Raw genomic sequence first — 16,340 nt, forward strand, 5'->3', positions numbered from 1 at the left:
GATCGGTAGGAGTCAGTTTTACGAGGGTATGTTTGTTGGCATGAGTGAAGGAGGCTTTGTTTGTGAAATAGTAAGCCAATTCTAGATTTAACTTTGGATTGGAGATGCTTAATGTGAGTTTGTTACCAGGATGTTGGTAACCCGTTGTATAAAAGTGATAATGCCCTCAAAGCCGGTGTTTTGAGGATATATTGGCACGGTTTGGCCAACAACACCCGTGCCAATATATCCTCCAAACACCGGCTTCAAGGGCATTATCACTTAATTGAGGTTGAGTAGGGAGAGTGAATAGACCAGCCAAGATAGACACCCATGCTGGGAAAGGATGTCATGAATCGTTTGAGCTGCCATAAGATAAACATCACGCCAACACTTCACTATGAATGCTATACACCATAATGACAAAAACAGAAGCTGCTCCGTTCATCATGGTGACTTTGAAGTATTGGGGAAGTAATGTAGCATACGGGTCTCAAGGATTTTCTTCCCCTTCATATGATACCTGTTCTGGTTCCTGTTGCTATCCTTCCTGTTCTGGGGGCGCCACTCAGACAGAGGGAGGTGGAAGGCTACTGCAGAGGAGGTCTGATATTGCTCACTTCTTGGAGCTGGCAATGACTATCAGAGAAATATACTCAGCCTCAAAATTGCTTGTAATATTTCCAGTGTATTCCCCAAAAACATTGGGCACCTTTCATATGGCCTTTATTGCAGTCACAGTGTGCAGATTATCAGATCTAATAATGCTGTGTAACATCTCAGGAACTCCACTGATATGACGACCTGGAACATAACCAATCTTTTGTACTGTTAACATCCTCTCATACTTATATCCGACACACTGCAACAACAAAAAGCCAAGAGCAGTGGGTGGCCGCGGTGTGTTAGCGATCACCTGCCGGGTGTCGACAAACAGTGGCTGTTTGTGCTTTTTCAACATGTAGAATTGTCGGGAAATGAACAGAAAATGATGGCCGATATTCTAGTTAGAGGCAAAAGGAAGGATATGATCACCCTAGTTTACATAGCAGATGAATGGGTCTGTTCTACACAATGCATTAAGTTCTGAACGTTTTGTAGCTTTGCACCCTCCTGAACAGGTCCCTGGACATCCCATAATAATTAACTTTTTTTATCGGAAGAGGGTGGGTGGTGCCAATGAGGGCTTTGTCCCCTTCTGCAGTCAGTCATTCAGACACATTCACAGCATGCAGCCAGGCAGAGGTTGATTTAATGCCTCTGTTTGGGCTGCGTCATTCCAGTGTAACCATGGCGATGCAGTTATCCTGAATTAGAGGAGGAAGTGGCATCATCAAACATGGACAAGAGCCACATTTTCCCCACAGATTACTACTATGAGGGAGGGTATGAGAGAGATGACTCATTGGTGCACTCTGTGGCCTGTTCTTCAACTGTTACTCCCAGAATGTACACACACACACACACACACACACACTTCAGAATATATATCTTTATTGCATTCATTCATTCTTTGATTTCTTTCTCATCCAGCCCATCGTTTTCTACCTGTTGTGCTTCTACTGGAAGACCAATTACTCATGTCTGTCATTGAAAATAAGTAATTTTAATAACCCACATGCCATGTTAATGGTTTTATTGAATGTATCAAATGTCACGAGGGAGTGTTCATTTTAGTTTAGACACAACAGTGTATATTAACAAACTGAAAAAAGACTATCAAACATACAGTTAATACAACTTCAAGTTTAAGTTTTCATCTTAGACAATGTCCATAGTCCCAGTTCGCAAGGCATCTGAGACAATGTCCATAGTCCCAGTTCGCAAGGCATCTGAGACAATGTCCATAGTCCCAGTTCGCAAGGCATCTGAGACAGTTTCTGTAACACCATGTTTGAATTAAACATCAAAAAGACATTTGCTATAAATCTCACTTGAATAGTTTTCTTTTGTTAATATGCAATGAATCAGGAAAGTACCCTGTACACAAACACATGATCATATTTCCTCATCAGCTCTTCTTTTTGAGAAACAGGCCCATCCTCAATAAGAACTACTAAACACCAACTAATCGCTGAGCCATTTCCTGTTTAAAAAACTTTTGCACATAATGCAAATACAAAAATAAAAGCCTATTCAGTTTAAGTTTGTTTCCATGGGATAGACGTGTGTCCTCACAAAGGTCAGATTATTCGACAAATACCAGTGAGAGATGTAAAGAGTTGTTCTTAGACTATAAATGGAAAAAAGATTCCTTCTCTCTCGAAAATAGTGTATTCTGACCAACAAAGGCTCCATCTTTCAAAAAGTACAGTAAACATCACTCGTCTGGCATCCCACAAAGCATTGTTGTCTTGTGCCGTACTGTAGGCACAGATGTCACATGTCGATGACCTCACACGTCGATGACCTCACACATTGGTGACCTCGATGCCCGAGTGTTTGTGGATTGGACTCCCCTCTGTCCTGGGCGGAGCTTCGTCACAAGCCTCTCTCGGCAGCGAGCCGTAGCTGCTATGACAACTCAAGTCCCGCCCACTGTGGGCTTTGGGGCTGAACCCTAAAGGAGGCTGGGGGAGGAGAAGGAAGTCAGGCCCTGTTCAAATACTTTGAAAATGCATCCTTACTTCCTCCCTTTCTTGAAGTCATCACTGATCTGACCTGTTTGGATTGGTGAAAACTAAATAGTGGAAACTGTTTTCACCTATCCAGTAATGTTTTTCAGTGGTTACTCCAAGGGGAAAGAAACAAACAAGTCTTCAATTAGCTTTTCTATAGAGTAGGCCTATAGCCCAAGGGAGATAGTCCTTTACTGTGTAACCGACATCGTCGCTTCCTCAAGGCTTCAAACTGAGAATATCGGATACACATTAATGACGTATTTCCCTTGGGCTATAGGTTTACACTATATGAAAGCAAATACAAGAGGAACGAAGAGGGACATTCTGGCTTCAAGGCCTTTTTAAACACAATAAAGACTTGAAGCTAAAACATCTTTACAGGAATTTATTTGACAGGGTCAGTGCACTTTGAAGGGATAGTTCAGAGAAATTACATATACAGATATTTGTTCCCTTGACATCAAAGCTGTCTATGGACAAGGAACGACTGCAATCCACACTTTGGGTTTGTTAAACTAGCCACGGCCAACAAATGCTAATTATTAGCATTGAATTTAACCGAACTATGCCTTTAATCAACATTTTATTGTTTACATTCAAGTTTGACAGAGTTAACAAAAGAGCAAATTTTCATCCGTAGTCTAGGGGAGTGCCCACCTTGACGGCCCGTCTCCTGAGGGAGCCTTCGTCGTCCGGGTGTGTGTGGCGGTTGGTGGAGCTGGTGGGCCGGCCCAGGGAGGCGTGCCGTAAGGGTGTGGGTGGGGAGGCGTGGTGTAGAGGCGTTGGCGGGGTGCTCATTGTCCCCAGCCTATCATGGTTTTGCTGTAGACCTCCTGACCTGGGGTGTCAGGGTCAGGAGGGAGGGGAGGAATGGGTACATTATTGATTGACTAGGTACAGATTATTGATGAGCAGATTCCTTACTGATTATGTAGTTATTTAAGCAGCCGTTCTTAGCCAGAGTGATTTGCATGTGATGAACCTCTCCATTTTCCACTCTGAATCTGTCCTGACTTGAATCTGTCCTGACTGAAATAGATCGGTGTCCTGCACACGTGATCCCACAAGTCCCCTCTTTAATTAGGTTAAGCAAGAGATGTTGTCTATTCATCCCTATTTTTCATCCCTTTCCCTGACAATAAGGCTGCCATTTAATCAACTGCCATTTAAATCTTACAGCGCCTGAGAGGGATGTAGACAGGTGGACTTCCAGTCTGTCACTTAACCCAGCCGTACTGCAGAGTGGGGATCAACGTAGATAAACCATACATCTTCACCCTTACTCTCTCCCTCTCTGTTTCTCTGATCTTTTCTCTTTGATAAACCATACATCTTCACCCTTACTCTCTCCCTCTCTGTTTCTCTGATCTTTTCTCTTCTCCCTTAAACTACATTAATTTAATCTAACCACATTTCCCTCATGACTTTGGTCTTATCTGTCCCTCCCTCCCTCCCTCCCTCCCTCCCTCCCTCCCTCCCTCCCTCCCTCCCTCCCTCCCTCCCTCCCTCCCTCCCTCCCTCCCTCCCTCCCTCCCTCCCTCCCTCCCTCCATCTCCCACTTATTTGTCATCTCTCTCTCGCTCTCCATTGCATCACCTGGCTGAACTGATGAGGACCTTCATCTCCTCGGTGAGGTGGCGGCGAATCATGTGCTTGTTGCCGGGTATACCCAATGCCGTTGCCATGGAGTCTGTGTTGAAGGAGGGGTCTAGCACCATTACAGCCCCGTGAACGCCACTGTTCTGGAGACTGTCAGCAAACTCCTACACAGGATGAGGAGGGAGAGGGACAAAAACCTTTTTTTAAGGGTTCCTAAAAATGTTAAATAACAGGGCCGTCATTATAAATAGGAATGGGTTCTTAATTGACTTGCCTGGTTAAATAAGGTTGAATAAAAATGTAATGGAGATTTTAAAAAGCATACTAACCCAACATTTTCAATGTGCACGCATGCAGTGTTGTTCTATCTGCCCACAGTAACCCTCAACATTTGATTGAATAGGGGTTTGACTGACAATATTGAGTTGGGCTCTTCAGATGAAAACATCTTTGATTTTCATAGTTGTTCTGAACTAAATGTAGTCAATATCAATAGAAGGGATATCATAAGCAAAAACTCCTGTCTACTATCCATTTATTGAAGCCGTGACTCACTGTGCAGTAACCACAGAGATGACGAGCGGTTCAGAATTGATCACAAAGGTCCTTTCCTTTATCTTTCTGCACAGACAGGGAGTGTCAATAAACCTGACGCAATTTCCTACACTCCCCCATGCATATAACAACACATAAAAGCTCTCTGTCTATTGTCAATAAACACACGATGATCTCTTAGCATGATTTGAATTGGTTTGCAGTATGCACAATTCTGTTTTAATGCATACTTTGTGTATAGAATGATTGGTAACCATTTGTAAGCAAATGTAACCATTTGTAAGCTTTTTCAGGTTAAATACTGACACCGGTCAGATCTTATCCTAAGTGTCAAAGATGTATCAATGAGGACTGAGTGTAAACGTCAGATACCATGTTTTCACAGTACTTGATTGTGCCAGTGTTGTTGGGATGATAATGAACCCTAGACCCCACCTTAAGGTCAATGTCTCGGACCCACTTAACGACCCGATGACACGTCCATACCACGGGATCCAGGTTCTGATGCTCACAATGAGCCCGTCTGGCCTGGAGGGCCTGGAGAGAGTTGAGACGCACGCACACACACACACACACACACACATTTAATTTGACAACATTCAAATAAACTTTACTTCCACCCATAGATCACAGATGTGTGTCCGAGTGAATGAAATTACATGTATTGTAGCCAACATGTATACGCACATACATATCCGTAACGTCTACAGTGCATTCGGAAAGTATTCAGAACCCTTGACTTTTTTCACATTTTGTTACGTTACAGCCTTATTCTAAAATAGATTAAATTGTTTGTTTTTTCCCTTCATCAATCTGCACACAATACCCCATAACGACAAAGCAAGAACTGGTTTGCAGAAATGTTTGCAAATGTAAAAACAAATAATAATAATTATATCACATTTACATACCGTAAGTATTTAGACCCTTTACTTGGTACTTTGTTAAAGCACCTTTGGCAGCGATAACAGCCTCGAGTATTCTTGGGTATGACGCTACAAGCTTGGCACACCTGTTTTTGGGGATTTTCTCCCATTCTTCTCTGCAGATCCTCTCAAGCTCTGTCAGGTTGGATGGGGAGCATTGGTGCACAGCTATTTTCAGGTCTCTTCAGAAATGTTAGATCGGGTTCAAGTCCAGGCTCTGGCTGGGCCACTTAAGGACTTTCAGAGACTTGTCCCAAAGCCACTTCTGCGTTGTCTTGGCTGTGTGCTTAGTGTCGTTGTTCTGTTGGAAGGTGAACTTTCACCTCAGTCTGAGGTACTGAGTGCTCTAGAGCAGGTTTTTATCAAGGATCTCTCTATACTCGGTTCATCTTTCCCTCGATCCCAACTAGTCTCCCAGTCGCTGCTGCTGAAAAACACCCTCACAGCATGAGGATGTCAACACCATGCTTCACCATAAGGATGGTGCCAGGTTTCCTCCAGACGTGACACTTGGTATTCAGGCCAAAGAGTTCAATCTTGGTTTCATCAGACCAGAAAATCTTGTTTCTCATGGTCTGAGAGTCCTTTAGGTGCCCTTTGGCCAGGCAGCCAGCTCTAGGAAGAGTCTTGTTGGTTCCAAACTTCTTCCATTTAATGAATGATCGAGGCCACTGTGTTCTTGGGGCCCTTCAATGCTGCAGAAATGTTTTGGTACCCTTCCCCAGATCTGTGCCTCAACACAATCACAAACAGATTACCGACCATTTCGAATCTCACCATACCTTCTCTGCTATGCAATCTGGTTTCAGAGCTGGTCATGGGTGCACCTCAGCCACGCTCAAGGTCCTAAACGATATCTTAACCGCCATCGATAAGAAACATTACTGTGCAGCCGTATTCATTGATCTGGCCAAGGCTTTCGACTCTGTCAATCACCATATCCTCATCGGCAGACTCGACAGCCTTGGTTTCTCAAATGATTGCCTCGCCTGGTTCACCAACTACTTCTCTGATAGAGTTCAGTGTGTCAAATCGGAGGGTCTGCTGTCCGGACCTCTGGCAGTCTCTATGGGGGTGCCACAGGGTTCAATTCTTGGACCGACTCTCTTCTCTGTATACATCAATGAGGTCGCTCTTGCTGCTGGTGAGTCCCTGATCCACCTCTACGCAGACGACACCATTCTGTATACTTCCGGCCCTTCTTTGGACACTGTGTTAACAACCCTCCAGGCAAGCTTCAATGCCATACAACTCTCCTTCCGTGGCCTCCAATTGCTCTTAAATACAAGTAAAACTAAATGCATGCTCTTCAACCGATCGCTACCTGCACCTACCCGCCTGTCCAACATCACTACTCTGGACGGCTCTGACTTAGAATACGTGGACAACTACAAATACTTAGGTGTCTGGTTAGACTGTAAACTCTCCTTCCAGACCCATATCAAACATCTCCAATCCAAAGTTAAATCTAGAATTGGCTTCCTATTTCGCAACAAAGCATCCTTCACTCATGCTGCCAAACATACCCTTGTAAAACTGACCATCCTACCAATCCTCGACTTTGGCGATGTCATTTACAAAATAGCCTCCAATACCCTACTCAACAAATTGGATGCAGTCTATCACAGTGCAATCCGTTTTATCACCAAAGCCCCATATACTACCCACCATTGCGACCTGTACGCTCTCGTTGGCTGGCCCTCGCTTCATACTCGTCGCCAAACCCACTGGCTCCATGTCATCTACAAGACCCTGCTAGGTAAAGTCCCCCCTTATCTCAGCTCGCTGGTCACCATAGCATCTCCCACCTGTAGCACACGCTCCAGCAGGTATATCTCTCTAGTCACCCCCAAAACCAATTCTTTCTTTGGCCGCCTCTCCTTCCAGTTCTCTGCTGCCAATGACTGGAACGAACTACAAAAATCTCTGAAACTGGAAACACTTATCTCCCTCACTAGCTTTAAGCACCAACTGTCAGAGCAGCTCACAGATTACTGCACCTGTACATAGCCCACCTATAATTTAGCCCAAACAACTACCTCTTTCCCAACTGTATTTAATTTTTATTTATTTATTTATTTTGCTCCTTTGCACCCCCATTATTTATTTATTTATTTCTACTTTGCTCATTCTTCCATTGCTAAACTACCATTCCAGTATTTTACTTGCTATATTGTATTTACTTTGCCATCATGGCCTTTTTTGCCTTTACCTCCCTTCTCACCTCATTTGCTCACATTGTATATAGACTTGTTTATACTGCATTATTGACTGTATGTTTGTTTTTACTCCATGTGTAACTCTGTGTCGTTTTATCTGTCGAACTGCTTTGCTTTATCTTGGCCAGGTCGCAATTGTAAATGAGAACTTGTTCTCAACTTGCCTACCTGGTTAAATAAAGGTAAAATAAAATAAATAAATAAATAAACAATCCTGTCTCAAATTCCTTTGACCTCATGGCTTGGGTTTTTCTCTGATATGCAGTGTCAACTATGGGACTTTATTTTTATTTAACATTTATTTAACTAAGCAAGTCAGTTAAGAACAAATTCTAATTTACAATGAAGGCCTACCCCGGCCAAACCTGGACAACGCTGGGCCAATTGTGCGCCTCCCTATGGGACTCCCAATCACAGCCAGATGTGATGCAGCATGGATTCGAGCCAGGTACTGCAGTGACACCTCTTGTACTGAGATGCAGTCTCTTAGACCACTGCGCCACTCGGGAGCCCTTTATATACTATACCAGTCAAAAGTTTGGACACACCTACTCATTCCAGGTTTTTTTAATGTATTTTTTACTATTTTCTACATTGTAGAAAAATAGTGACGACATCAAAACTATGAAATTACACATATGGAATCATGCAGTAACCAAAAAAGTGTAAAAAATATATTTTATATTTTATAAAAATGTATTTTATATTTGAGATTCTTTAAAGTAGCCATCCTTTGCCTTTATGACAGCTTTTCACAGTCTTGGCATTCTCTCAACCAGCTTCATGAGGTAGTCACCTCAAATGCATTTCAATTAACAGTTGTGCCTTGTTTAAAGTAAATTTGTGGAATTTCTTTCTTTCTTAATGCGTTTGAGCCAATCAGTTGTGTTGTGACAAGGTAGGGGTGGTATACAGAAGATAGCCCTATTTGGTAAAAGACCAAGTTCATATTATGGCAAGAACAGCTCAAATAAGCAAAGAGAAACGATAGTCCATCATTACTTTCAGACATGAAGATCAGTCAATCCAGAACATTCCAAGTTTCTTCAAGTGCAGTACCAAAAACCATCAAGTGCTATGATGAAACTGGCTCTCATGAGGACCGCCACAGTTAGGAGGACCTAGAGTTAACTGCAGAGGATAAGTTCATTAGAGTTAACTGCACCACAAATTGCAGCCCAAATAAATGCTTCACAGAGTTCAAGTAACAGACACATTTCAACATCAACTGTTCAGATTAGACTGCGTGAATCAAGCCTTCATGGTAGAATTGCTGCAAAGAAATCACATCTAAAGGACACCAATAAAATAAGATACTTGCTTGGGCCAAGAAACACGAGCAATAGACATGTGGAAATCTGTCCTTTGGTCTGGAGTCCAAATGGGAGATTTTTGGTTCCAACCGCTGTGTCTTTGTGAGAGGATGATCTCTGCATGTGTGGTTCCCATCGTGAAACACAAAGGAGGTGTGATGGTGTGAGGGGGGGCTTTGCTGATGACACTGTTGTGATTTATTTCGAATTCAAGGTACACTTAATCAGCATGGCTACCACAGCATTCTGCAGAGATCCGCTATCCCATCTGGTTTGCGCTTAGTTGGACTACCATTTGTTTTTCAATGGGACAATGACCCAAAACACACCTCCAGGCTGTGTAAGGGCTTTTTGACCAAGAAGGAGAGGGATGGTGCTGAATCAGATGACCTGGCCTTTGAGATGGTTTGAGATGAGTTGGACTGCAGAGTGAAGGAAAAGCAGCCAACAAGTGTTCACCATATGTGGGAACTCCTTCAAGACTCTTGGACAAGCTTTCTTCATGAAGCTGGTTGAGAGAATGCCAAGAGTGTGCAAAGCTGTCATCAAGGCAAAGGGTGGCAATTTTGAAGAATCTCAAATAGAAAATATATTTTGATTTGTTTAACACTTTTTTGGTTACTAAATGATTCCATATGTGTTATTTCATAGTTTTGATGTCTTCACTATTATTATACAATGTAGAAAATAGTAAAAAAAATAAAGAAAAACCCTTGGATGAGAAGGTGTGTCCAAGATTTTGACTGGTATACTGTAGATTGGTGTGTGCCTTTCCAAATCAAGTCTGATCAATTGAATTTACTACAGGCGGACTCCAATCAAGTTGTAGAAACAGCTCAAGGATGATCATTGGAAACATGATGCATCTGAGATCAATTTCGAATCTCATAGCAAAGGGTCTGAATACTTATGTAAATACGGTACTTCTGGTTTTTATATATTTACAAATATTTCTAAAAACCTGTTTTCGCTTTGTAATTATGGGGTATTGTGTGTAGATTGATGACGATTTATATTTATTTGATCCATTTTAAAATAAGGCAGTAAAGTAACAAAATGTGGAAAAAGGGAAGGGATCTGAATACTTCCCGAATGCACTGTATATCTGTATGTCCAGTATGTAAGCTCAGTGCACTTTTGAACATGTCATGTATTGGTAATGTTTATGTATAGCATATACAGTTTGCTGTTTGCATGACACCTACCTCCTTATCGAAGTGGAGCGTGTGCAGCAGCTCGATGCCCAGCACCAGGCTGACCTGGTGGGCCTTCTTGGTGACATTGAGGGACCTCTCAAGGTCCCGGCGCGTCAGGGAGTTGAGCATGCGCCCATCCACCAGGTGTGTGTGGAAGGCCTGAGAGTACTGTGGCAGCCCTACGTCGCTCAGCCAGGCCTTGGCCACCCAGTGGTGGTCCATGTCTGCAGCCTTGGACAGCCTGGAGCGAAAAGAGAGAAGAAAAGAGAGAAGAAAAGATGAGAAGAGATAAAAAGAAGACAGGTCAGGTCTGGTAAAGAGATTATCAACATTTTTGTACGCCATAAAAAGTATTTTTCGGGTTGAAAAGTATAATGAACAAAAATATAAACACAACATAAAACAATTTCAAAATTGTTTTACAGTTCATTTCAAGAAATCAGTCAATTAAAATAAATTCATTAGGCCCTAATGGCTGGGAAGGGGCGTAGCCATGGGAGAGCCTGGGAATGCAAAGGCCCACCCACTGGGGAGCCGGGCCCAGCCAATCAGAATACGTTTTTTTTCCACACAAAAGGGAAGCCGTTGGTGGAGGTCCAATTCTCTAAAATGACATTTGAGGCGGCTTATGGTAGAGAAATGAACATTCAATTCTCTAGCAACAGCTCTGGTGGACATTCTTGCAGTCAGCATGCCAATTGGCCACTTTTTGTTGTTGTTGTACCTTTACCCCTTTTTTCTCCCCAATTGGTAGTTGCGGTCTTGTCCCATCACTGCAATTCCCCTATGGACACGGGAGAGGTCAAGGTCGGGAGCCATGCGTCTTTCAGAACACGACCGTGCCAAGCCAAACTGCTAGCTTAACCCAGAAGCTGGCCGCACCAATGTGTTGGAGGACACACCGTCCAGCTGGCAACTGAAGTCAGTTTTCTGGCACCTGGCCAACAAGGAGTTGCTATAGCGCGATGGGATAAGGAAATCCCGACGCGACCAAACCCTCCCCTAACACGACGCTCGGCCAATTGTGCGCCGCCTCATGGGTCTCCAGGACACGTCCGGTTGTGACACTGCCTGGGATCGAACCCGGGTCTGTAGTGACGCCTCAAGCACTGCGATGCAGTGACTTAGACCGGTGCGTCACTTGGGAGGCCCCAATCTCTCAAACTTGAGACATCTGGGGCATAGTGTTACGTGACAAACTGCACATTTTTGAGTGGCCTTTAATTGTCCACAGCACAGCACAAATCAAATCAAATTAATTTTGATATGCCACACCTGTCAGGTGGATGGATTATCTTGGCAAATAAGAAATGCTCACTAACAGGGATGTAAAAAATTTGTGCACAACATTTTTGCGAAACGGCTTTTTGTTCAAACGTCAGCCTGACGTGATTGAAATCAGTTTTGCTCTCTGCGGTGTAAAGAGTATATCCTCCATATTGGACTTGTATTCCCAGACAGTGGTGTTGGGGTAGTTCATTCCAATTCCAGCCACTCCAGAGGTTGAATTGAATCCATGTCCAATCCAACATACAGGAGCTAGCCTGGAATTGAACAAAACTCTACTACATTACAACTTACATTCTGGTGTTAACTGCTTTGGAACGCTTGGTGGCAACGGCTCGAATTCCAAATCTGTGTTTGCCAAACCCTGTATATCTCTAGCTCTGATGAACGTTTAACCTTGCTAACATTAGTGTGCCTGTCACATATGGTGTTATGCAGTTTGATAGAATAGTGTTATTCAATGTTTTACCATCTCACACTTGATGTAGCAAACAGCTACTGTATATTTGTGAAGTAGTAGAGTAAACCTTTAACCGCAGATCCAGAGTCAGAAATTATTTTACCCTCCCAATGTTTAAGGTTAAGATTTGGGGTTGGGTAATCTGATGCTAGAGCTGTTTTTTGTGTGAGAGGGAGTATGAGGAGCTGAGCATCTCACCCCCTGCCGCTCTCGGCTTCCCTGTAGTCCTCGATGGCCAGCCGGAGCTTCCTGCGGTGCATAGAACTGGTGACCCCTAACCCCAGCTCCAGGTCCTCATCTGACAGGCCCAGCAGCACCTGCAAAGGGGTCAAAGGTCAAACCACACTCTATTGTAGCTGTAGTGGATTTCCAGATTGTGATTTCACAAGTACCTTTGATTTACGCTGCAGCATGTAATGGATGGGTGGAGTTGACAATTGATTTAGAAACGGACAATCTCTTGACGGAAAGTCTCCAGGCTCCAGCACACACAACCAATCTGTCCATTTCTGTATCAAATGTCAACTCTCTCCACCGTCAGGACATGCTGATGTGAAAATCAAATGAATCAACCTCTGAAATGGATATCCAGAAAGCCACATGGTTTTGATTGAATACTGGCCTAAGTCTTCCTACAGTTTGACGTCATCTCGGATCATACCTTGCCACTCTTCACATTCTCTGAGCAGGCGCGAATGTACATGGGCATCGCCATGACGACCTCCAGCCAGGCCTGCACGGTGCCCGCCCTCCACAGCGACATGGGCATGCCACGGGCAAGCTCCACCTGCTGGAGGCGGTCCAGCTGATCCTCCCCGTCCGATAGGCTGAGACTGAGGCGGGTGGGGCTTGAGAGACTGTCTGAGTCTGGATAGGTGGGCGAGGGGGAGTGGGAGGAGAGATATGAGCAGGATGATTTTGGAAGATGAGAGAGTGGTAGTAAGGGGGCAGTGGCTCTTCTATAAGAACAGACAAGGATCATAGTAACCAAAAGGAGACAGAGAGCCCTTGCTCTGCTGTTTGGCTTCTGTTTATGAGACAGAACTTTGGAATGATATAACACAGTTTGACTACTTGCCAGCTCTAGCGCAGAGCCCAACCCAATAGTTTGCCAGGGCTAAAACTGTTTGTGAAGAAACTATTCAAAGTTTCAAATAAACTTATGAAGTATTTACGAAGTCCATGCAAAGAGTAGCTGTTAAACACCGCAGGGCCATTACGTTAAAGCTGTTAAACACCGCAGGGCCATTATGCCTTATCTGTCAATATTAGCCTGCAAGACCAGCTCCTTAACAACAGAGAGGAGCAAACCCGCACTGTAATAATGATATAGTATTGTACTTTGTTATGAACGCAATTGTGTAAGCAAGTGAGGTCCCTATATATCATAGCTAGGGTCATTAGTTGAATAGGGAGAGTTTATTAACTATCTGATCAACGTGTAGGAGTGCAGTCTCCCTCAGAAGCAATATCCCCTTTGCCTTGTTGGTGAATATGCCAGCAGGTGGCAGTCTAAGGCTTCTTTGGCATGAACTTCTACTGTATAAACGAATGGTATCGTCCCTCAGTGAAAAAAAGTATTATCATTAAAATATGTACAACATAAAGGTAATTTTTCCTGTAGCAATAATCACACAACTCATCAGAAATACCAGGGTTATGTAGTCCTTATCATTGAAATAAGAATGACACAAGAATAATGAGATGATCACTTCAACGTTTCTGTCATCAGCCTTATACTGTAGCAGATTCACATTGCTTTTTTAAATTACCCACTCAACGACAATGTTGTAAGCTGTCTTCAGTCCTTCTGGAAAATTGCAGCCATTTTTTTGGCCGGCGGGCGGGCGGGCGGGAGGGGGGGGGGCACCAAATGAAGAATGACTTATAATTACATTATGGCTAAGAGCCTAGTCATATCCCAAGGTAAGGACACAGAAGAATGGAGGAATTGTCCTGCTAGCTTCTTGAAAGGGCCTCCACTCTCTATGGCTGCTTTGTGTTCACACTTGGTTGCATAATAAAGATGTGAAAACATTGCAGCACAACCCCATAGCCTATACTATCAGCACAGAACAGGTGTTTCAGTCTCAGTGGGTGTCTGGCAAAACAGAACAACAGGTATTCATTCTGCACAGTTTCCTCCCCAATGATTTCCTTCACCATTCCTTCAGTCTTTCTTGATTCACGGCAGGAAGTGTAGCAAAGAAAAAAACGAAACTTTCAGAGATGGTACATTCATTATAGTGTTTGGTTCATGCAAACAAACAGCCTGCTAATTGGTCAGTAAAAGTTCAAGTTTGACATTGCTAGTAGACACTTTCTGTATCCCCTCCACGATAGCATGTACTGTTTCTCAAACAACCTAATAATTGGCTACGAGCTAGAGTAACGCACAAATTTGAGCACTGTACGGTTCGGGTCGGCACGATAGCGTGAAAAGAGTATTTAAATAGAGCAGTTGAGTGAGGTTATCTCTGGGACCCTCCCACCCAGTCCAGATGGCTGCTTCAGTTTAACCAGCATGGGAAGGAGCCAAGACGGGCACCACAAATTCAAAACCACCAGCCTCCACTGTCCAACAGACGTTTGAAGAGCAACCAGTTTCCATGGAGACGGGCCAGTCTGTCTGCGTTGGGAGCAGTTTGTGCGTGACACTGTGAGAATGTTTCATTACACCCTGCTCAACACTCACTCTGTGTTTTGAAACAATAATACCAAAGGCGATGCACCTGGATTTATACATTGATTTGATATGCTGTACTATAAAACAGATGAATAACAGCCATTCTCCTCCAAAAAATTAAACTAGACTCTCACTTGTGAAAGTGTCTACAACTGTCTACAACCCCTATTAATAAATATGAGGGCTAAGGGCTACTCCTAAACAGATTATATTACCCCATGTTGACCCTCCATGGAGATATGCGCTCCCTCTGACTTTTGTGATAAAGCTTATCAAATTTACGGAGACGTTGGAGGCAATCCCACTGGGCACAAACTGGTTGAATCAGCGTTGTTTCAAAATCATTTGCCCTCGTATTGTGATGTGGAAGCTATGTGGGAAAAAGTAATTGACATACACGGTTGTTTTGAGGGTAAACATTCAATAACAGGATTATGTCATCATGGTAATCACATTTCATCATGGACATAATGAATTTGAATTTGTACCTTTGAAACAAGGTCAGAACGTCAACATTATATCCACTATGAGAAAAAGAAAAATAGGCTGGGCAGCACCTCCTGTTGGAGAATTGATCTATCTTCAGCTACCCTTTGCTCTCCCATCCTAGCCATGCTTAGCTATTATATTTGTCACTGACTGTGACCAATGTGCTATTAAAAGAATGATTGTTGAGAGATCGCCACTTAAAAACGAAATAGATTCACTGTTGCTATCAAAGTCATTCCAAAGGGTAGGTTTAACTAAGACAATGAAATGGGACCATACTTTATCACTCATATCATCAATGATGCTATTTAGACCTAAATGGCATTTTCAAAGTAATCAGCTATTGTTTCAATTCAACCCAGAATTCAACTAAAACAGACAATACAATAGACCTAGGGCTTCAACCTCTGGTTAATTTCAAATGTAATGATATTTAGTCATGTTGAATTGTGTTCGGTTGTCAAGGTAACCACATATCAACATTTGAAGGAGCTGTATCTTCTGCTTGGATAGTTCCATACGTGCCACCTGACTTAGTCTGGCTTTAATTCCAGTTTGTATACACATCTATAATCGATATGTTGGATTCGCGTATCCATCTCAACCAAAAAACGAAGTTAATGAATAGGACTAAGTCAAATCAAACTTTCTTAAAAGTTCATATAAAGTTCGATTTGATTGGATTTAAATGGATTTAGTCCTGGAATAATACCCAGACTAAGTCAGTGGCACAGAGGGATCTATCCAAGCAGAAGACACATTTCCTTCAAATGTTGATATTTGGTTGCGTTTAAACAACAAACACAATTCAATACCACTTCTGAAGTACAATAAATAGCCTATTAACTTGCCGACAACTTTGATTTTCAAATACTATGTTGGTTTTACATCTCCAACTAAATTAAAGTTAAAGAATGGTAGTGAATCCAATCAAGCTCTTGTTATTGTTTTGAAAGTGCATAATACATCTTGGTGATTCAATAGCCTAGTTAATCACCACGTCTTTTAAC

At 42.9% G+C, this 16,340-nt stretch overlaps 1 protein-coding gene across 5 annotated transcripts in view; it reads right to left on the minus strand.

Moving 5' to 3' along the window:
• Positions 1–1,600: 1,600 nt before the first annotated feature.
• Positions 1,601–16,340, minus strand: part of LOC109907939 (kazrin) — a 209,951-nt gene continuing 195,211 nt past the window's right edge. For all 5 annotated transcript variants that reach the window (XM_031794110.1, XM_031794109.1, XM_031794111.1 and 2 more), the window contains 7 exons: positions 12,817–13,022; positions 12,354–12,472; positions 10,418–10,649; positions 5,190–5,291; positions 4,197–4,363; positions 3,258–3,438; positions 1,601–2,549 (listed from right to left, as the gene is read on the minus strand). In XM_031794110.1, coding sequence (XP_031649970.1) covers positions 2,391–2,549; positions 3,258–3,438; positions 4,197–4,363; positions 5,190–5,291; positions 10,418–10,649; positions 12,354–12,472; positions 12,817–13,022 — 1,166 coding nt within the window. In that variant the 3' untranslated portion in view covers positions 1,601–2,390. The remainder of the gene's footprint in view (positions 2,550–3,257; positions 3,439–4,196; positions 4,364–5,189; positions 5,292–10,417; positions 10,650–12,353; positions 12,473–12,816; positions 13,023–16,340) is intronic.

The sequence above is a fragment of the Oncorhynchus kisutch genome, linkage group LG17, assembly GCF_002021735.2.
Source record: "Oncorhynchus kisutch isolate 150728-3 linkage group LG17, Okis_V2, whole genome shotgun sequence".
Lineage (NCBI taxonomy): Eukaryota > Metazoa > Chordata > Actinopteri > Salmoniformes > Salmonidae > Oncorhynchus > Oncorhynchus kisutch.